The 23,143-nt window shown below is 36.9% G+C and overlaps 1 protein-coding gene across 1 annotated transcript; it reads right to left on the bottom strand.

Annotated features, from left to right (window-relative positions):
• Positions 1–14,081: 14,081 nt before the first annotated feature.
• On the bottom strand, positions 14,082–14,579 carry LOC118833928 (60S ribosomal protein L12-like). Its single transcript, XM_036741358.1, has one exon. The coding sequence runs from the start codon at positions 14,577–14,579 to the stop codon at positions 14,082–14,084; it is 498 nt and encodes a 165-aa protein (XP_036597253.1).
• Between the last annotated feature and the right edge of the window lie 8,564 nt (positions 14,580–23,143).

Below are 23,143 nucleotides of genomic sequence, written 5' to 3'. Positions count from 1 at the left end.
TTTGTCTGAGATCATGATTACTACCCCTACTTTTTTAAATAATAAATTCTACCTATTGACCTTTACTTTTCTCTGTATGTATGTCTCATTTTTACAGCATTTCCTGAAAGCAACATATTACTGAGTTCAAATTTTTAATCTGCTATCAATTTCCATTTTATGGATAAATTCTCCCTAGTCACATCCTAAGGTATATTTACTTGCTATATATTTTCCTCCTTATTTTCCTTTCTATCTTTCTCAGCTTCTTCCTATCCCTCTTCACTCATGTGTTTTACTTCTACTTGCTACCTTGCCCTCCTATCTCTTAACCTACCCACACTCCAAGACTCCCTCCATTATCCTGTCCCCCCCCCCACACTATCTCCTTGCTCTCTTATTTCCTTCTGAATTTAGAAGACATCTATATTCTTCAAGATATATATGCCATTCTTTCTGTAACCCTGATGAAAGTAAGGTTTCAATACTATCCACTCTCCCCCTGCTAGCTTCTTCTGTATCATTTTCCCCTTTTTGTCTCATTTGTATGAGATAATTATTTCTTTTTATCTCTCCCTAGACAGTTTTATTTTTTAAGAATCATCCCATCATACTCAGCTCAGCCTAAGCCTCTTTGAAACTACCCAAATAAAAATGACAGTCATAAAGCACTGATAATATTTTCATGTAAAAAAAATTTAGCCTTATTGAGTCTCTTGTAATTGGTCTTTAATGTTTACCTTATATTTCTCATAATTCTTATACGTTGAATTTTCCCTTAAATTCTGCTGCTTTTATCACAAATACCTGAAAATCTTCCAGTTCATTAAATGTTCATTTTCCCTCATTTAGAATTAAAACTAACTTTGCTTGACAAATTACTCTTGGTTGTAACACCAGCTAATTTGCTCTACAAAATATAGTATTCTAAGACTTATAGTCCTTCATGCTAGTAGCTGCTAGGTCTTGAGTAATACTTATTGTAGTTCCTCCATATTTAAATTGTTTTTTTCTTTCTTACCTGCAATATTTTCTCTTAACCTGGGAGGCTTGAAACTTGGCTATGCTATTCATGTAAGTTTTACTCCTGGGATCTTTTCCTGGTGGTGATCAGTGCATTTTTATTTTTATTTGTGCTTTGCCTTCTTGTTCTAGAACTTCAGGGCAATTTTCCTTGATAATTTCTTGCAATATTCTATCAAGATTGTTTTTGAATCCTAATTTTCAGTGAGTCCAAATGTTGTTATATTATTTCTCCTCAATCTATTCTCTGGATCAGCTGTTTTTATGATGAGAGGTTTCACATCTCTTCTATCTTTTCATCCTTTTGATTTTATTTTGTTATTTATTTGTGTCTTAGAACATCATATGTGCACCAAGCAGTATAGCAACCAAATACTTAGAGGAGGAGTTAAGGGAGTTACAGGAAGAAATAGACAGCAAAGCAATACTAGTGGGGGACCTCAGTTTCCCCCTCTCTGAGCCTAATAAATCTAACCTCAAAATAAACAAGAAAGAAGTTAAGGATGTGAATAGAATTTTAGAAAAGGTAGATATGATAGACCTATGGAGAAAATTGAATGTGGAAAGAAAGGAAAGTACTTTTTCTCTCAGTGGTGCATAGCACATACACAAAAATTGACCATGTCATAGGGCATAAAAACCTCACAATCTAGTACAGAAAGGCAGAAATAGTCAATACATCCTTTTTCAGATCAGGACACAATAAAAATCATTTATAATAAAGGCATGGAAAGATAGACTAAAAACTAATTGAAAACAAAAAATTCTAATCCTAAAGAATGAGTAGGTCATGGGTGCAGCCAAGATGGTGGCAGGAAAGCAGGGACTTGCATAAGCTCCCCCCCAGATACCTCCAAGCACCTGTAAAAAATGGCTGTGAACAAATTCTAGAGCTGCGGGTCCCACGAAATAGCTGAGGGAAACATATCTCAACCCCAGGAGAGCCTAGATGGTCACTGGGAAGGGTATATCACATGATGCTGAGAGCAGCCCAGCATGAGCCACTTTGGAACAGACCAGATCTGGAATCAGCCAGCCAGAAGAAGCCTTGGGGCCATGAAACGGTGAGCCCTGGCAGTTACCAAACGTCTCAACTCACAAAAGCCAAAGAGCAGGTTAGTGGGAAACTATGGGATTGAGTTCAGAGAGGTCCAGTTGACAGCTCTGGGGGTGGAGGATGTCCTGTAGTGGTGGTGGTAGCAGCAGCAGGGAGCTAATGAGGCTGCCTCCAGACCGCCACCTTCAGCAGCTTCCCAAATGCCACAATCACATGATAGGAGGAATCTAGCAGCAAATCAGAGCAGGAGTGCAAGGAGTGCTTTGTGGGCACAAAGGCAGATTCTCTTACTATGCCCTGCTTGGATCTGAATTGTGGTCCTGGTTGGCATTTGTTGGGGGAGTAGAAGTGCTGCTGTGACAGAGCCTAGGGTGACGGTGGAGTACAAGTAGCTCTGAAAACAGCAGTGCTTGGACCCTAAAGCTTGGGACAAAGTACTCTCTACTCTACAAGCAGTCATACCCCGACAAAAAGCTCAAGGGTCAAGTAGTTGGCTGGGAACATGAACAGACAGTGAAAATGATCTCAGATTCAGACTCAGACTCCAACTCAAACTCTAGATTCCTTTTTTGGTGACAAAGAAGATCAAATCATACAGGCAGAAGAAGTCAACAAAGTCAAAGAGACTACATCAAAAGCCTAAAAGAAAGATATGAATTGGGCTCAGGACATGGAAGAGCTCAAAAAGCATTTGGAAAAGCAAATAAGAGAAGGAGAGGAAAAACTGGGAAGATAAATGAAAGTGATGCAAGAAAATCACGCAATATAAGTCAATGACTTGATAAAGGAGACCCAAAAAAATACTGAAGAAAATAACACCTTAAAAAATAGACTAAGACAAATGACAAAAGAGCTCCAAAAAGCTAATGAGGAGAAGAATGCCTTGAAAGGGAGAATTAGCCAAATGGAAAAGGAGCTCCAAAAGACCACTGAAGAAACTACTACTTTAAAATTAGATTGGAGCAGGTGGAAGCTAGTGACTTTACGGGAAACCAAGATATTATAAAACAGAACCAAAGGAATGAAAAATGGAAGACAATGTGAAATATCTCATTGGAAAAACCACTGACCTGGAAAATAGATCCAGAAGAGATAATTTAAAAATTATTGGACTACCTGAAAACCATGATCAAGAAAAGAGCCTAGACATCATCTTACAAGAAATTTTCAAGGAGAGCTGCCCTGATATTCTAGAGCCAGAGGGTAAAATAGAAATTGAAAGAATCCACCAATTGTCTCTTGAAAAATATTCCAAAAAGAAAACTCATAGGAATATTGTGGCCAAATTCTGGAGTTTCCAGGTCAAGGAGAAAATACTGCAAGCATCCAGAAATAAACAATTTGAATATTGTGGAAACATAATCGGAATAATACAAGATCTAGTAGTATCTACATTAAGGGATCAAAGGGCTTGGAATATGATATTCTGGAGGTCAAAGGAGGTAGGATTAAAACCAGCCAAACTAAGTATAATGCTCCAAGGAAAAACATGGATTTTCAATAAAATAGAGGACTTTCAAACTTTCTCAATGAAAAGACCAGAGATGAATAGAAAATTTAACTTTCAAATACAAGAATCAGGAGAAGCAAGAAAAGGTAAATGAGAAAGAGAATTCATACAGGACTTACCAAAGTTGAACTGTTATGTTTACATTTGTCCATGGAAAGATGATGTGTTTAATTCAGGATACCTTTCTCAGTTTTAGGGGAGTTGAAGGAAATATAGACAGAGGGCACAGAATGGGTTGAATATGAAGGGATGATATCTAAAAAAATGAAATAAATTTAAGGGGTGAGAGAGGAATATATTGATAGAGGGAGAAAGGGAGAGATAGAATGGGGTAAATTATCTCACATTAAAGTGGCAAGAAAAAGCAGTTCTGTTGCAAGGGAAGAGGTGGCCGGGGAGGGAGAATGAGTGAATCTTACTCTCATGGGATTCAACTTGAGGAAGGAATAACATACACAATCAATTGGGTATCTTACTCCACAGGAAAGTAAGGGGAAGGGGATAGAAAATGGGAGAGCGCTAGAAGGGAGGGCAGACTAGGGGAGGAGGTAATCAAAAGCAAACACTTCTAAAAAGGGACAGGGTCAAGGGAGAAAAATGAATAAAGGGAGACAAGATAGGATGGAAGGAAATATAGTTAGCCTTTCACAACATGAGCATTGTGGAAGTGTTTTCCATAATGATACATATGTGATCTGTGTTGGATTGCTTGCCTTCCTGGGGAGGGTGGGTGGGAAGGGAAGAGGCGAGAGAATTTGGAACACGAAGTTCAAAAGCAGATTCTTAAAAAAAATTAAAAAAAAATTTTGCATGCAGCTGGGAAACAAGATATATAGGGAATGGGGCATAGAAATCTATTCTGCCCTACAAGAAAGTAAGTGGAATGGGGATGGGGCAATAGGGTGAAAGAGGGGAGGGCTAACTGGGGAACAAGGCAATCAGAATATATGGCATCTTGGAACGGGGAGGAGGGTAGAAATGGGGAGAAAATATGTAACTAAAATCTTGTGGAAATCAATGTTGAAAACTAAAACATTAAATAAAATATATACAGAAAGTACAGTATGTAAAAAAAAAAGAATGAGTAGGCCAAATGATAAATCATAGAAACAATCAGTAACTTCATTTGAGAGAATGACAATAATGAGACAACATGCTAAAACTTATGGAATGCAACTAAAGTAGTTCTTAAGGGATGATTTATATCTCTGGATGCTTATATGAATAAAATAGAGCAAAAGGAGATTAATGAATTGGGCATGCAACTGAAAAATCTTGAAAAAGAGCAAATTGAAAATCCCCAATTAAATACCAAATTAGAAATACTGAAAACCAAAGGAGAGATTAATAAAATTAAAATCAAGACAACTATTGAATTAATAAATAAAACTAAGAGCTGGTTTTATGAATTAACCAATAAAATTGATAAACCTTTGGTCAATTTGATTAAAAAAACAAAGAAGGAAACCAAATTACCAGTATCAAAAATGAAAAGGGTGAATTTACCTCCAATGAAGAGGAAATTAAAATAATAATTAGGAATTATTTTGAACAATTGTGTCCATAAATTTGATAATCTTAGGGAAATAGATGAATATTTGCAAAAATATAAATTGCTCACATTAACGGAAGAGGAAGTAAAATACTTAAATAAACCCATCTCAGAAATAGAAATTGGACAAGCCATCAATGAACTCCCTAGGAAAAATTCTCCAAGGACAGATAGATTTACAAGCAAATTTTAACAAGCATTTAAAGAGCAATTAATTCCTATACTTTATAGACTATTTGGGAAAATAGGAGAAAAAGGAGTCTTATCAATTTTTTTATGACACAACTATGGTACTAATACCTAAACCAGAAAGAGTCAAACAGAGAAAGAAAATTATTGACCAATTTCCCTAATGAATATAGATGAAAAAAATTAAATAAAATATTAGCAAAAACATTGCAGCAACTTATTATGAGGATAATACACTAAGACCAGGTAGCATTTATTCCAGGAATGCAAGGCTGGTTCACTATTAAGAAAACTATCAGCATAATTGATCATATCAACAATAAAACTAGCAGAAACCATATCATTATCTCAGTAGATGCAGAAAAAGCTTTTGACAAAATGCAACTATTAAAAACACTAGACAACATAGGAAAAAAAAGGGAGTCTTCCTTAAAATGAAAATAGCATCTCCCTAAAACCATCAGCAAGCATTATACATAATGGAGATAATCTAGAAACATTTCCAATAAGATTGGGGGTGAAACAAGGATGTCCATTATCACCACTGTTATTCAAAATGGTATTACAAATGTTAGCTTTAGCAATAACAGAAGAAAAATAAATTAAAAGAATTAGTATAGGCAAGGAAGAAACTAAGCTATCACTCTTTGCAGATGATATGATCATATACTTAGAGAATCCTAGAGAATCAAGTAAAATACTACTTGAAAAAATAAATAACTTTAGCAGTTTCAGGATATAAAATAAATCCACATATGTCCTCACCATTCCTATATATTACTAACCATGCCCCACATCAAGAGATAGGAAGAGAAATTCCATTTAAAGTTACTGTAGACACTAAAAAATATTTGGGAGTCTAACTGCCAAGACAAACCCAGGACCTATATGAACACAATTACAAAACACTTGTCTCACAAATGAAGTCAGATCCAAATAAATGGAAAAACATCAGTTGCTCACGGATAGGTGTAAAGGCAAGCAAAGTGGAACTTTTTGTTGTCGTTGGTTTTGGAGTCCTTCTCAGCACTAAGGCAATCAAATGCCTTTGAGTGTTGCCTTTGTTTGAATCAAGAGTCACTTATGGGAAACAATATATGGTGCTAGTGATTAAAGATCTTTTCCACATCCTTTTGGTAAGTAGATGCTAAGCCTCAGGCCAACACTCTTTTGCTAAGTAGGTCCTAAGCCCCAGGGTCCTAAACAGGGTAGATATGCTCTGAGGTTGGTATTTTGCTTTGGGGGCTTACTCATGGGAAGAATGTTCAGAGAGAGAAAGAGGAAGTCTGAGTATAAACTTTATTTCTCTTGCTCTTTTAATGTTATAGCTAATATGGAAATACATTTCTCATGATTTCACATGTATAATTGATATTATATTGCTAGCCCTTTCTGTGGGGGTGGGGGGAGAAAAATTGGGAGGGAGGGAAGGAATTTGGAACTCAACTTTTTAAAAGAAAAGAATATTTAAGATAAGTAAATAATATATATTTTTAAAAAACTGCCTAAGGCTGACTTATGAAATTTTTCTCAATTTATAACCTTGGAAGGAAACACGCAATTGGGGACTCAAGCCATTAGATAACTACATTCTATTTATCACAGTGGGCAAATTGGATTCCAGGCTATTACTTTTTATGACACAATAATTTGGGCAATTCGATATCTCTAAACTTCACTTTCCTTATGTAGGAAATGGGTATAACAGTGTACTATCTCACTAAGCACTCAGGATACAAAGAAAGGCAAAACAAAAACCAAATCTAACCAAAATAATGCACAATACAATAAACAATGATCATTCCTATTAATGGTCTTGCCTACTCTCTCTAAGAGCTTTCATTCCACACATTGTGAGGATCAAATAAGATAATCTGCATAAAACATTATGCAAATGTGACATGATCATCATCATCATTATTCATTATTTTTATGGAGGAAGTATTCTTATTGATTAAACAATATATCTTCCCAAATGTAAGTCAAAGTAAAGTGGAGGAAATTTTCAATAGGAAAAATGGATTCTTATGAGGTCAATGCTTTCATCCACAGATTAGAGATATTTCAGATTAGAACCGAATTCCTATCCAAGGACACTAGAGCTGAGAGCTCACATGGGCCAGACCCATTCTTAGAGAGTGATCAAAAAGAATATCTTTTTGGTAATTCAGTGAGTCAACAATCATTTATTAAAGATTCGTTATGTGTGTTAATGTATCAAGCATTCACATAATGGCAAAACCTGGGTACTTGCTTTAAAGGAGATAACATTGCTGATCACAAGGACAATAAACGTAAGTAACTTGGCACACACAAGATACCTACAAATAGATTGAAGGTAATCTCAAGTGGCACTAACAATGTAAGTTGGATCAATAAGTCCTTCTGAAAAAATCGCATCTGAGCTGTGTTGAAAGAAGTCAGGAGGAGGAGGAGTAGGGGAGGAGGGACAGTAGTATACTAAAGGCCAAAGAAAGTGTGGTATATAAATATGATGGAATACTATTTTGTTGTGAGAAGTTTTGTGAGAAATGATGAAATAGATGATTTCAAAGAAACATGGAAAGATTTGATCTGATGCAGAAAGAAATAAGTCAAACCAGAATAATTTATAACACAAAATCGGTATTATAAAAACAATTTGAAGACTTTCATGAAGTGATGAAGAATGAAATAAATAGAACCAGAAGAATATTTTATATACCACTATAAAAACATAGAACTTTGAAAGCTTTAAGAACTATGATCAATACAATGACTATCTATGTTTTCAAGGATTTTATGTTAATATACTAACCACTTCTTGACAGAAAGGTGACACATTTAGGTCGTAGTGTATACACATATACACAAACACATAAATATACATAAATGCATGCATCTACATATACACACATATAAATACAAATATGTCCATATACATATACATGTGCATATGCATTATGTAAGTAAACACATAATACATATGTGCATATATATATACATATGTATATACACACATACATGTTGTTTGTTTTTCATTTTTGAAGAGGACCAATGGCCATTGAAACAAAGGTTCTCATCCACCCATTCTACCAGGGGAACTCTTTAGATGCTTGGGATAGACACCCCACTCACTGAGGTTTTCTAGTTTATCAGGTACCCTGTACCTGGTTTAGCCCATCTACTAAGATAGTTTACCTGAATGTGGCCACTGCTCATGCTCAGTTTCTTGAGCCACAGGTCAAAGTTGGGTAAAAGGTAGAAAACAAAGATGTATGAGCAACCCTGAAAAGGGTTTGGCAAGCCCTCATACCATAGGTGCTAGTCCTCTTGAACACCCATACATCCCATATATATACATATACACACACACACACACACACACACACACACACAAATTATACACACACACACATACACACATATGTATATATATATATATATTTCATACATACATATATGTCTCTGTGTGTGTGCAAAGTCAATGAGGACATTCATTTTGCTTAAATGTGCATATTTGTTACAAGGAATTTGCTTTTATTTTCTCCTTTCCCTTACCCAACTGGGTCAAGAGAGGGAGAATGGGAAGGCAAGAAAATAAACTTAATAATTTAAAAAATAGAGAGGTGGGGGTGCTATATACATGTACTGTAGTATATACTTTCAAATGAAGTTATTGTGTTGTTAATTTTGCTTAATCGTTTTATTTTGTTATAAGATAGCTATTGTGTAGATAATATGCAAATATTTGTATATAAAACAAAACACATAAATAACATTTTTTTAAATTAGTGAAGAAGAGAAAGACAGCTTGCAGTTTATTGCAGTGATCTAGGCATTTTGGTCAAAAGAAAACAATTGGCTGTTGGTATTACAAGGAACATTTTCTCCTGAATCCTTCCCTCTAGGAGAAGATAAGTATATTTAGAAAGCAATGGAGTCAATGGAACAAATAGGAATTCATACTTCCCCAGTTTTTGAATAAGAGAAAAGATTATAAAGTTTCTGCTTGGGAAGGCTGAAACTATCACAAAATTCTCTGTGGGATAGTCACAGACTACATCTTTCCCTAACATTAAACTCTGCAGCAAAGTTCAGACCATAGCAGAAGTACAGATGGACACAACAAGGTCAGGCCAGGAAGCCAAAAGAATTTCTTATTATGCTCCCATCCATAGACTATTTTAACAAGTTTCTGACTACATTTTGATGATAATTTGTGCCGGTATTTCCAAAGATGTTAGTTACAACTCCTTATGACCATTCCATTTAACAAAATTCATAGAAGGTAGAAGACAATCTACAGAAAATGCAGGAAGGACAAAGGATTCACAGGAACCTATTGACATGGAAAATATTTAAATCATTTGGTATCCTAGTGTGACAAGTTAAAAACAGTTTTCTGCCAGCACAATACCCTGTCATTCCAGTAAATCTCCCACTTTACAATAGCATTATATACAGTCACCTCAAGAGTAATACAACATTAGAGGTTGGATTCCTCTTGGATGATAAGCACCTTTTGAGGTTGCTAGACAAAATATACCCTACCAACTAAGCCAAACTATCAGAAAAATTCATAGTGACCTATGACAAAAATATAAATTTCTTGCTCCTCTACACAAAGAGTTTGTTATTGTTGTTGAGTTGATTAGTCATGCCTGACTCTTAGTGACCCTATCTGAGGTTTTCTTGGCACAAATACTGGAGTACTTTGCCATTTCCTTCTCCAGCTCATATTACTAATGAGAAAATAGTGGCAAACAAGTTACGTTAGTTGCCCAGGGTAACACAGATAGTGTCTAAGGACATATTTTAATTTTTTAGGTTTTATTTATTTATTTATTTAATATTTAAATTTTCAGCATTGATTTACACAAGAGTTTGAATTACAAATTTAATCCATATTTCCACTCTGCCCCCCTCGAAGATGACATATATTCTGGTTGCCCTGTTCACCAGTCAGCCCTCCCTTCTGTCACCCCACTCCCCCTGCCAATGCCCTATTCCCTTACTTTCTTGTCGGGCAAGATAGATTTTTATGCGCCATTGCCTGTATATCTTATTTCCTAGTTGCATGCAAAAACTTTTTTCTGAACATCCGTTTTTAAAACTTTGAGCTCTAAATTTTCATCTCTCCTCCCTCCCTACCCTCCCTACCTAAAAAGGCAAGCAATTCAACACAGGCCACATGTGTATCATTACATAAAACCCTTCCACAATAATTATATTGTGAAAGACAAAAACTATATTTTGCTCCTTCCTATCCTATCCCCCTTTTAAATTTTCTCCTTTGACCCTGTCCCTTTTCAAAAGTGTTTCTTTTTGATTACCTCCTCCTACTATCTGCTGTCCCTTCTATTGTCCCCACTTTTTTATCTTCTTCCTCCTTTCCTGTGGGAGAAGATACCCAATTGAGTTTGTATGTTATTCCCTCCTCAGGTAAAATCCAATGAGAGCAAGATTCACTCATTCCCCCTCACCTGCCCCCTGTTCCCTTCCTACAGAACTGCATTTTCTTGCCACTTTTATGCAAGATAATATACCCCGTTCTATCTCTCCCTTTCTCCCTCTCTCAATATATTCCTCTCTCATCCCTTAACTTGATTCTATTTTTTTAGATATCATCCCTTCATATTCAACTCACCCTGTGCCCTCTGTTTATATATATGTATATATATATATATATATATATATATATATACATACAGACACACACATGTATATATGTATATATATACATATATATATATATATATATATATATATATATATATATATATATATATGTGTGTGTGTGTGTGTGTGTGTGTGTGTGTATGTATCTTCCCTTTAGCTACCCTAATACTGAGGTCTCCTGAATCATACACATCATCTTTTCATGTAGGAATGTAAATAAAACAGTTCAGCTTTAAGTCCCTTGTGATTTCTCCTTCTTGTTTACCTTTTTACACTTCTTTTGATTCTTGTGTTTGAAAGTCAAATTTGCAATTCAGCTCTGGTCTTTTCACTGAGAAAGCTTGAAAGTTCTCTATTTTATTGAAAATCCATATTTTGCCTTGGATCATGATACTCGGTTTTGCTGGTAGGTGATTCTTGGTTTTAATCCTAGCTCCATTCCCTTATTTCATTGAATGTCCATCTCCTTGCCTGAAAAATTATGCTTAGTTTTGCGGGTAGTTGATCCTTGGTTGTAGTCCCAGCTCCTTTGCCCTTTGGAATATCATATTCCAATTTCTCCTGTATTTTAATGTGGAAGCTGAGAGATACTGTATGATCCTTACGGTAGTTCCACGATATTTGAACTGCTTCTTTTTGGCTGCTTGCAGTATTTTCTCCTTGAGTTTATAGTTCTGAAATTTGGCTATGATATTTCTTGGTGTTTTCAGTTTGGGATCTCTTTCAGGGGGTGATCGGTGAATTCTTTCAATGACTATTTTGCCCTCAGGTTCTAGGACCTCTGGGCAGTTGTCTTTGATAATTTCTTCAAAGATACTGTCAAGGCATCTCTGGAAATCATAGTCCAAGCCCCTCAACCCCTTAATGTGGGAGCTGCTAGATCTTGTGTATTCTGATTGTTTTTCCACAATACTCAAACTGTTTCTTCCTGGCTACTTACAATATTTTCTCCTTGATCTGGGAGCTCCGGAATTTGGCAACAATATTCTTAAGGGTTTTCTTTTTGGGATCTATTTGAGGAGGTGATCTGTGGGTTCTTTTAATTTCTATTTTACCCTCTGGCTCTAGAATATTAGGGAAGTCCTCCTTGTTAATTTCTTGAAAGATGTTATCTAGGCTTTTTTTGATAATGGCTTTCAGGGAATCCAATAATTTTTAAATTATCTCTCCTGGATCTATTTACCAGGTCAGTGGTTTTTCCAATGACATATTTCACATTGTTTTCCACCTTTTCATTCCTTTGGTTCTGTTTTATAATATCTTGATTTCTCCTAAAGTCACTAGCTTCCACTTGCTCCAATCTAATTTTTAAAGTAGTATTTTCTTCAGTGGTCTTTTGGACCTCCTTTTCCATTTGGCTAATTCTGCCTTTCAAGGCATTCTTCTCCTCATTGGCTTTTTGTAGCTCTTTTGCCATTTGAGTTAGTCTATTTTTAGGGTGTTATTTTCTTCAGTTTTTGGCACGGTCTCCTTTAGAAAGTCATTGATTTGTTTTTCATGGTTTTCTTGCATCCCTCTCATTTCTCTACCTAATTTTTGCTCTACGTCTCTAACTTGCTTTTCCAAATCCTTTTTGAGCTCTTCCATGGCCTGAGACCAATTCATATTTTTCTTGGAGTCTTTTGATGTAGGCTCTTTGAATTTGTTGACTTCTTCTGGCTGTATGATTTGATCTTCTTTGTCACCAAAAAAGATTCCAAAGTATGAGTCTGAATCTGAGTCTGTTTTCACTGCCTGTTCATGTTCCCAGCCCACTACTTGACCCTTGAGCTTTTTGTTGGGACATGACTGCTTGTAGAGTAGAGAGTACTTTGTCCCAAACTTTAGGGCCCTTGTGCTGCTGTTTTCAGAGCTACTTATACACAGCAAGCTCTGCCACATGAGCGCTACTTCTCCTCCCATGAACCACAACTTGGACCTTGACTCAGATCTAAGCAGGCTCTGCATTCCTGCTCTGAACCCCCACCTAATTCCTCCTACCTGGTGGGCCTGTGGCCAGAAGCAAATGCAGCTGGAAGCAGCCCTAGAGCTTCACCATTTCCATGTTCCTGAGGCTGGGTCCAACTGCACACTCCTTTCACTCTGTTCTAGCAGTTTGACCCACTAAACTTCTCTGTTGTGTTTGGTGTTTGTGGGTTGAGAAGTCTGGTAACTGCCACAGCTCAATGCTTCAGGGCCCTATGGCCTGTTCTGCCCAGCTCACGGTCTGGTTGGTCCTGTCACAGCTCATGCTGGGCTCTGCTCCACTCTGCTCCCAGTTCCCTGTGACAGATCCTTCCCTGCGACCATCCAGGGTTTCCTGGGCTAGAGCCCTGCTTCTCTGTTGCTATTTCATGGGTTCTGTAGCTCTGGAATTTGTTCAGAGCCATTTTTATAGGTGTTTGGAGGGACCTGGGGGAGAGCTCATGCAAGTCCCTGCTTTCCAGCTGCCATCTTGGCCAATACTTGGTTTTACTTTATATTACATCAAAGAGGGTTGGCTCTGAACTTCCAAGAGTCTTGACAACTAAATCATCTTAGGAGCATTACAAATCATGGAAATCTCATCAGTTTTCCTTAATCCTCTTATCAAGCCACCAATGGGAAGGCCCTTACTGTGCTGGCGAAGATAACTAATTGTATATGCCAGACAAATGTTCATCTCCCAGTAAACTCATCAAATTGGTCAAAGAACTCCCAGGATCAATAACATCCCAGGATCCCCTTACAAGAAACAAGTGTTACAGATTTCCTTATTGCATGTTGAGACACCATCCCCTCCTTATCTAACCTATATGTGTAAGGAAGAACCTCTTGTAGAGAAAAGTGTAATAAAAAACAAATTTGAGGTTAGGAAGTCTAAAGAAGATAAGTTTATCTGTACTGTATCAGTAACCCTCTACATCCAAATGTTGACTCTTCTTAAAGGCATAAATATATTTACCCTGAAATTATTTTTTCTCATTATAGATCTAAATTTAGATAGGGATATAATAAATACTTTATCAAATTAACTGATTGGTAATACTTTTATTATTTATTTACTTGCTATAAGCTTTAAAATACTACCTAATTTTTTTGTTGTTGTTGTCAAATGTTAAATTTATTGCAAATAGTCTCCTTTGTAGTTTTTAACTTGCTGGGCATTCAACAGCACCACTATTGATGTCATCAATGACATCATGAGGGTGTTTGCCATCAATGTTGCAGCCCACAGACTGGGCTGTTCCAAGTATCTCTTTAATGGTTCCAGAGAGATCTCTTGCCAAAGATCGGTGCCTCATCTGTCGGGCAATGTTGACAATCTCATCGAAAGTGATGTTTCCATTGTGTTTAATATTTTTCTGCTTCTTTCTGTCCCGAGGAGGTTCCTTTAGGGCTTTGATGATGAAGGCTGAGGCAGAAGGCACAACCTCAATCTGGGCCTGTCTGTTCTGAATGGTAAGTTTCACTGTGATTCTTAGCCCTTTCCAGTTACCAGTGGCTTTGGCAATGTCATCACCAACCTTTTTGGGAGACAAACCCAAGGGACCAATTTTGGGGGCCAGAGCTGATGTGGCACCAACTTCACCACCTGTGCACCTTAAAAACACGACTTTAATTTCATTAGGGTCAAACTTGGGTGGCATGGCGGCGACGAAGGTGGTGGCTTGGCCTGGACACTATGGGGTGGCTGCCGGTGTCAGATGAACCCGGATTCAGGACGACCGAAAGAAGTTGCACCTTCACCACCATGAGCTGGGAGCCAAAAGACCAGACAATACTACCTAATTTAATCAAGTAAATAAATCCCACTTGAGAAAGTTTGATTAATGTATTCTTTATATGTATGGTAAGCTGCATTGACTTTAAAAACTTTATGTCTTGCTTCTAGGTAAATAACCTTCATGGTGCAAAAACATTCTTCATTTTACAAAATGGATTCTACAAAAATCAAGCATCAGTAGGCTATTCAAGTATGCATGTTTACCATTTCCAGAACTTTATATAAAGTCCCCTAAATCCAATATTGCATATCAAAGAAGAATGTTTTTGCTTACATTCACAGTTTTGGGATTGCTGCTGTAGAAACAGGTGCTCATTGGGAGATAATTACACAGGAAGGTAAAAATATATTTTTCCTTTTAAAATTTGGGGTGTATCAGAAATATGTGAAACTGGTCGAATCTTTTCAGATGGCAGAGTGTGGAGCATAAGTACACTGCATTTTTACTTAAGTTTTGAAATAATTGTGAAAAGTAATTAAAGTTATATTTGTCATTTTAAAAAGTTTTCTTTTTTACTTCATTTACTTCAATTTAGAGAAGATGAATAGGTGAAGAAGTATTTTTTTTTTAGAAATGGGAAAGAAGTGGAATAGAGGACAAAGAAATATAAGGCTGAATATTGGGAGTTACTTATATTGTAATAAATCTCACTTTTCAAATTATAATTGTAGTGAGGTGGAAAATGTGACAGATTTTTTTTTGGCAGAAGATCTTGGGTGTTGTCCTCTTTTGACTTGCATGATATTAGGGCAATTACTTTACTTCTCTTGAACTTAGTTTACTCAACCATAAAACAAGGAGTTTGGGGGGAAAAACCTCTAAGATCCCTTATAGCTATAAATACATGAGCCTATGATTTATCCAAATTTCTTAAGCACAGAACATTCTAGGGATACACCCCTCTTCTAAAACCAAGACATATGAATAGTTTGCAGATAGCTAGATGGCATCGTGCACTAGGCCTGAAGTCAGGAAGATCTGAGTTCAAATCTGGCCTCAGATATTTATTAGCTGAGTGACCCTGGGAAAGTCACTTAATCTTGTTGGCTTCAGTTTGCTTATCATAAAATGAACTGGAGAAGGAAATGGCAAACACTCCAGTATCTTTGCCAAGAAAACCCTAAATGGCATCATGAAGAGTCAGACATGACTGAAATAACTGAACAACCATAATAAACAACTTATTTCCTTGTAAAGGAAATCTTAAATGACTTTTACAAGGCTGATTAGGACAAATAGAGATTCTAATAAAAAAGGAGAGGGAAAAAAGAAGGAAAAAGGGGAGCTAAGAGCCTGCACGAGAAAAAAAAAAGACTTAAATTATTTAAGAAGACAATAAGCATATAATAGACCAAATAAGATGACATTTTAGGAAGACCACCTTTAAAATTCTGATACAGTCCTAATAGCAACAACACTTAAGAAAGAATGAATGTCAATTGAAAGAGATCTATCTACTTTGCCTTTGTATACTTAATATACGGATACTCACTATTCTGTTTTAATTAGTACACAAGGCAATCTTGGTTAAATGCAAATGAAATGCTTACTTTATGTTAATTTAAAATGTTCTATCATATCATATACTTTAAGTTATTAAAGGCCTCATTTGTAAGGGCTTTTTAAATAGCACTGGTAAGAAGCGAGTTTGCAAATTTTGCACATTTTTCTGAAGACTAAATATCTTTTTAATTTAGTGGACTAAGTAGAAAGTTGGATTAAAAGGACTTCTCAAAATTTTATACTAAAAAGTATATACCATTGTCACTTCATTTATCCTGGAAAAGGTACAGTAGGAATAATAAACACAGCTAGGTGGCTCATTGGATAGAGCGCTGACCCTGGAAACAGGGGAACCTGAGTTCAAATATGACTTCAGACACTTGCTACCTGTGTGGCCCCAGGCAAGTCATTTAATCCTATTTGCCTCAGTTTCCTCATCTGTAAAATGAGCTCTCAGAGGAAATGGAAACCACTCCAATATCTTGGGGTCACAGAGAGTTGGACAGGACTGAAATGATTCAACAGCAACAAAAGTAATAATAAAGGAACTATTTGTGAGATAGAAGGATCACTCAATATTTTCACTTATTAAATTGACCCTCATCCAATTGCTAAGAAACACAGTTTAACCCTTTGGGTACTTATATTTGATTTTACTTTCGCTTATGTAAATCAGTTTAAAAAATGGAATACAAAGGAGCCACTTACCACCAATCTCATTTGCCCAAATGCTAGTGCCCTGCCTCATCAGTTATCTTTTAATAATTGTGTACTTATTCTGTTTATACTCATATAGTTATATATGACCTCCCCAGAATAAATGGAAACTCCTTGATAAAAAGGATTGTTTCATTATTCTCTTTGCATCCTCAATGGCTAGTATGGTGCCTGGCTTTTGAAAGATGTTTGATGTGCTTGCTGACTGTTTTGTTGAAACAAGCAAGAACATTTTCATTTAGAAGAGCAACCATCTGTTTCTTGTCTCACATTTTAAAAAGTCAAAAGATCTCTCCTGGCAGAGGAGAGTGCAAAAATCATAGACTTTTAGATCTGGAAAATATTAGAAGTCACTTAGTCCAAAATCTGCTAAAACATAAATAATCTCCACAACCTCCCCATGTTATTCCTGAAGACATACAGTCACAGAGATCTCATTATCTCTCCACTCTTGGAAGTTCTGACTTTTAGCCAAAATTCACCTCCCTATTATTTCCTTTTAAGTTGCTCCTAATTCTGTCCTCTGGTTCAAGAGTAATAAATCTATATAACATTTTTCACATATTTGAAGATTGATTTCCTGTTGTTTTCACGTACAAAAACATATACAGTATATACATGCATGCCACCACCACCATCCTATCCATTTTCCTCTTCCTTAACCATCATACCTGGATTCTTCTGAATAGGATTCATTTTGTCAATGTTCTTTCTGAATTGCAGCACTCAGAAGGAAATACAGGGGCTACCATTTCCCTTGTTCTAGATACTTGATGCCTTTATGCAACTTAAAATTGATTTTTTAAATGTCTCAGTGAATTGCCAACTCATAACAAATGTGAAGTACATTCAAACCTCTGGGTTTTTGACACCAAATGCTTGCCACTTACACTGTACTTAAACAGTAAATATTTTGTATCCAAGTTTATGGTTTTACATTCATTTATGTTTCATATTAAATTCCTACTTGCTAACTTCAACCCAAAATGTTAATGTTAAAAAACATCTTTTCATCATGGTTATGCTATTTAACCAAGCAGCTCTCCTGTGTTTGAGCCATCTATAAAATATGACACACAAGGCAACTATTCTTTCACCTATGCAAGCTACATTTTGTTGGCACCCCATGTGAAATTTAAGGGACTATAGTAGTTAGTATAAGCTACCCCAAAGCACTCATGATCTACCTTCCATAAGTCAACAGAGAGGCACTTTGTTACTATATTGTTTATCTGACAAAAAGAAAAAGTATATTTGTCTTGTCCCCTGGTTAGACTACATTCAATCGACCAAGGAAGAGGTCTCAGAGTATTCACACATATTATGCCTACAAGCTACCAAGTCACTTTTCTCTGCAGTTGAATCCCATATTAGTAAGACTTACTCTAGAGTCTATGGAAATGATATGCAATATTACTCAGAATTAATTTTAAAAATAATCTATAGGTCTGCCCCTCTCCTGCACTTGGATTTTCCCTTCTTGGATAATTAATATACTGTACCCACATAGTTTATTAGGCATAGTGGGGAGGGGGAATGAAAAAACAAAACTAAGTGCTCCCTCCTCAGAGCCCTCTGTCCAGTTCTCTCCAGAAATTCCTTCAAACTGCTCTTCCCATTCTCAGATGTGCCTGGGATTTCCAAACCACTGTTGTGTATATATCAGAGATAAAGAATGTGCAGAAGGGAAGTACCTGTATATGTATATATAAGAGTGCATGTATATGTGATTAGAATATAAGGATAGGCAAGGCTATCACATTAGTCTTCCTTGCCCTGGAGGACCAAATTATCAGATCTTGTGATAGCTGACTGTCTCTGACACTAAAGGTTTCATTTTGCACAACTGTTGCCATGTTGATAAATTCCACCAGAACTGGTTTTATCATTGGTAGCAGCCATGATTTGGAGGGGTTTTCCCTATCCACTCACTGCTGCCCACTTTCTGGTCTCCTTTTTCTTGACACTATTCTTCTTCCCTTCAGAGAAAATCACAGGTTAGAGCAGTCAGCCACAGAAGAAACCAACTTTCAAATTCTGCTGCTCCCTTTTTTTTTAATTGAGAACCACCACCCCCATAGACATGAAGAGATATTATGTAATAAAAGTCTCATGTTAATACCTATTTGCTTAATCCAACACAAGAAATGTGTGCATGGCTATACCCAGTCTAGCATAGAGTACTGCAAAATTCATTCAGTGGATGCTCATTTATAATGCATGATGGATAAAATAGCAGGGCAAATCTTACAGTGTTAGAATTGGTGGTTCGCTATAGTGTGGTATGATTTCAGTAATGTTATTGATTTTCATTTGATTAATCAAATCCTCACCTCCATTAATATCAGATAAGAATTAAAATAGGAGAACCCCTAGTTGTATAAAGCATCATATGTAATTATGTAACTTTTCCATAGTGAGGCCAGCTTTGTCTTCCCCTCAGCATTCTACGGGTATACCTGAGGGGTAAGAATTGTCTTTTTATAATGCTATCAGTTTTAGTCCCTATTCAAGTGTGAAATATTAAATGCCTTAATGAATTATTAATTTGTCCATTGCAACTGAAGTAATAGGAAAAGCATTCCCAGAAGGTGAGACAAAGTTCATCTGCCCATCTTTATGTTCTAACAATGAAATCATTGCACCATGCTCATTCATGTGGTAGAATATTTAGTCTCAGTCCTGATGTTTCAATTCATGAAAGAAGGGAAAAAACCACAAGGAGGACCCTGAAGTCAGGGCAAAGCTGCCTATTTCATTGGATACTTGCTAGGGAAGACCATAATGGCAGTAAGTGGGGAGTAACACTTCAATCACACTTTAATAAGACAGAGTGATTACAGAGGCAAACATCAGGAGTGTATAGAGGCAGATGTTGTTTGGATGGAGGACGGAAGGAGGCAAGCAGTTCAGGGAAGAGAATGGGGAGGGAGAGGAGCACAGAGCTACTTCTGTACCAATGGATTGAAATTGGGATCACTTGGGCAGCATGGAAACATAGGGGGGCAGGAATGTGGAGGCTCATTTTTTATAGGATTTTGGGTGGGAGGGACAGACAAACACTTATCTGAGCCACTTTTGGCTTAGTTCATTAACATATTAACAATGTCTCAAAGTTATCAACACCAAATTAGGGTTCCCTCATTTACAGAACATGATGCTGGTATTTTGCCGCACATGTCTAGAAATTATCTGAAGCTTACAGACCAAGGGCAGTTTGGTAGGACTATGTGGCAATTACATTAAAGCCTGGCTGGCTTCCCCTAATTTTGCACATGGTGTTAGGATGTGGCCTTGTAATAGTAATTAAGGTAGGACTTTTTGCTGTTAACCTTTAATGATTCTGGCCTTTGTTTGAATGGGGCAGATAAAGTGGGAAGTTTTCCTATTTCTCAGGATGGAGACAATTGGGAGCCATTGATTTGTATCTGATGTGATATTGGGGGTGGGGAACTTCTCCACACCCAGCCTGGGTGAGGTCAGGGCCCTCCAGGCCCTGAACAGGATAACCAAGCTCAGAGGTTAGCATTCTTGCTGGAAGCTCTGAGCCACACCAGGAGTGGTGTGTGACTCTGAACCAGCCATTCTAATGAGCTCCCCGGCTGTACACCCAGATGTTGATAACTACAAATTGCATTTGGTCTGTAATTCAGGGTGCTGGATTTTTCCCCTGAACTAGTGTTCCAACAATATGGCTAGCAGCAGCTGTGGGGGTGAAAGACCAACACAATCCCAACAGCAAGCAAGCTACTGGCATGCTGCAAAAGCCCAGGTTTTTTTGATCTGCTTTAGTAAGGAAAGCAATGTTAAGGAGTTGACAAGCTTACTTTAATTCAGCATACAAATACCATTCACCCTGAACTTCAGAGCAAAATACAAACAAATTACAAACATCAACAGACAGACCTTGTCTGATTCAAATCCCAAAACATAGTTACCAGAGTTTAACAAAGTCCCAACATCTGGGTTACGAGCTGGACGGCTGTTAGCTACAGCTGCTTGGAGTCTCCGCATAAGCACGTGCCACCAAGAGTGAGAGCCCTGGGCAAATGGCTCTGTCTTCTCTTCTTATAGCATTTCAGACATCATCAAATGTCATCTGAATGACCAGAACTTAGGCTCCTATGATGGGCTCTCGAATTAGCACCTCCTGTTAGGACCCTGGGGGGCTCACACCCACCTAGGTTTAGCACCTAATAGGGGTTAGAGCTTGGGGCTTAGCACTTAGTAAGACTCAATGAAATACACTGAATTAATCAAAGGAAACAAAAGCCAGACTCTTCAAGGGCACTTGGTTGAACTGAGTGCTAAGAGCCCATTTGATGTTATTTGTATGCTGGATTAAAGTAAGATTGTTAACCCCTTAATGTTGCTTTACTTAAGTAAAGCAGATCAAAAGTACCTGTGTTGGTTGTTCGTGGATCTTACACCCCCACAGAAGCTGCTAGCTGGATTGTTGAAACAGGCCTAAATTAATATATGAGGTAGTTGCCAGTTTATAAGACATTTTCCAAGTGACTACTATACTTCCACAATTTATGGGACAGTTTGTATGTGACTTCTTGGTTCCTTTTTAGCAATCTTCGTAATATAGTTACTTTATGAAAGCTACTTGTAAACTTACTATAGTAACTAGTGGAGAGTATTAGATGGGGATTAGAACAAGATACAATTTCAATGCAAAGTATATCTTTCCTTCCATGTTTAGTTTTACCGTGCATCTCTTTATTCATCTTACTATTACAGCACAATAATATCCCATTACATTCATGTTCCACAACTTGTTTCACCATGCTTTGATCTGTGGACATCTACTTAGTACTTTGCTAGACAAAAAGTGCTAGCATAAATATTTTGGTGTATATGGAAGCTTTATTTTTATCAATGAACAACTTGGGGTCTATAGAGCCTAGGAATGTAATCTTGGGATTATTTCAGTAACTTTCTATGCACAATCTACAATTCTTCTGCCAACAATTCTGCTTTTAGAATTAACCAGCTTTCTGACTATGAAGCCTATTAAAGTCCTGATCCTCAACAAATGTTTATTTTTTAAAATTTATTTTTATTCTTCAACATTCATATCCACAAAATTTTAAGTTACAAATTTTCTCCCCATCTCTATCCTCCCCCCATCCCAAGATCCATGTATTCTGATTGCTCCTTTCCCCAGTATACCCTCCCTTCTATCACCCCACTCCCCTTGTTGTCCCCTTTCCCTGTACTTTCTTGCAGAGCAAGATTGATTTCTATACGCCTATGCCTAGTTATCTAATTTCCCAGTTGTAAGTAAAAACAATTTTTTAAACATTTGTTTTCAGAACTTTGAGGTCCAAATTCTCTCCCTTCTTCCCTCCCCACCCACCCTCCTTGAGAAGGCAAGCAATTCAATATAAGTCATACATGTGTCATTAAGCAAAACACTTCCATAATAATCATGTCCCAAAAGACTAACTATATTTCCTTCCCTCCATCCTAACCTGTTCCCCTTTGTTCAAATTTCTCCTTTGACCCTGTTCCTTTTAAAAAGTGTTTGCTTTTCACTACCTCCTCCCCCAATCTGCCCTCCCTTCTATCATGTGCCTCCTCTTATCCCCTTCCCCTCGACTTTCCTGTAGGGTAAGATACCCAATTGAGTGTGTATGTTATTCCCTCCTTAAGCCAAATCTGATGCGAGCAATATTCACTCATTCCCTTTCACCTTCTGACTCTTCCCTTCCATTATACCTGCTTTTTCTTGCCACTTTTATGTGAGATAATTTACACCATTCTGTCTCTCCCTTTCTCCTTCTAATATATTCCTCTCTCACCCCTTAATTTTAGTTTTTTAGATCTCATCCCTTCAAATTCAACTTACCCTGTACCTTCTGTATGTATATATATATATATATGTGTGTGTGTGTGTGTGTATTATATATACACATATATACATATACATATATACATTCTCTTCAACTACCCTAATACTGAGAAAGATCTTATGAGGTACACATATCATCTTTCCATGTGGGAATGTAAATAAAACAGTTCAACCTTAGTAAGTCCCTTACAATTTCTCTTTCCTGTTGACCTTTTCATGCTTCCCTTGATTCTTGTATTTGAAAGTCAAATTTTCTATTCAGCTCTGGTTTTTTCATAAAGAATGCTTGAAAGTCCTATATTTCATTGAATATCCATATTTTATCCTGAAGTATTATACTCAGTTT

Source organism: Trichosurus vulpecula, chromosome 1 (assembly GCF_011100635.1).
Source record: "Trichosurus vulpecula isolate mTriVul1 chromosome 1, mTriVul1.pri, whole genome shotgun sequence".
NCBI classification, from domain to species: Eukaryota; Metazoa; Chordata; class Mammalia; order Diprotodontia; family Phalangeridae; genus Trichosurus; species Trichosurus vulpecula.
The sequence above is the reverse complement of the archived record's forward strand: the minus strand, read 5'-3'. Positions and strand labels throughout refer to the sequence as shown.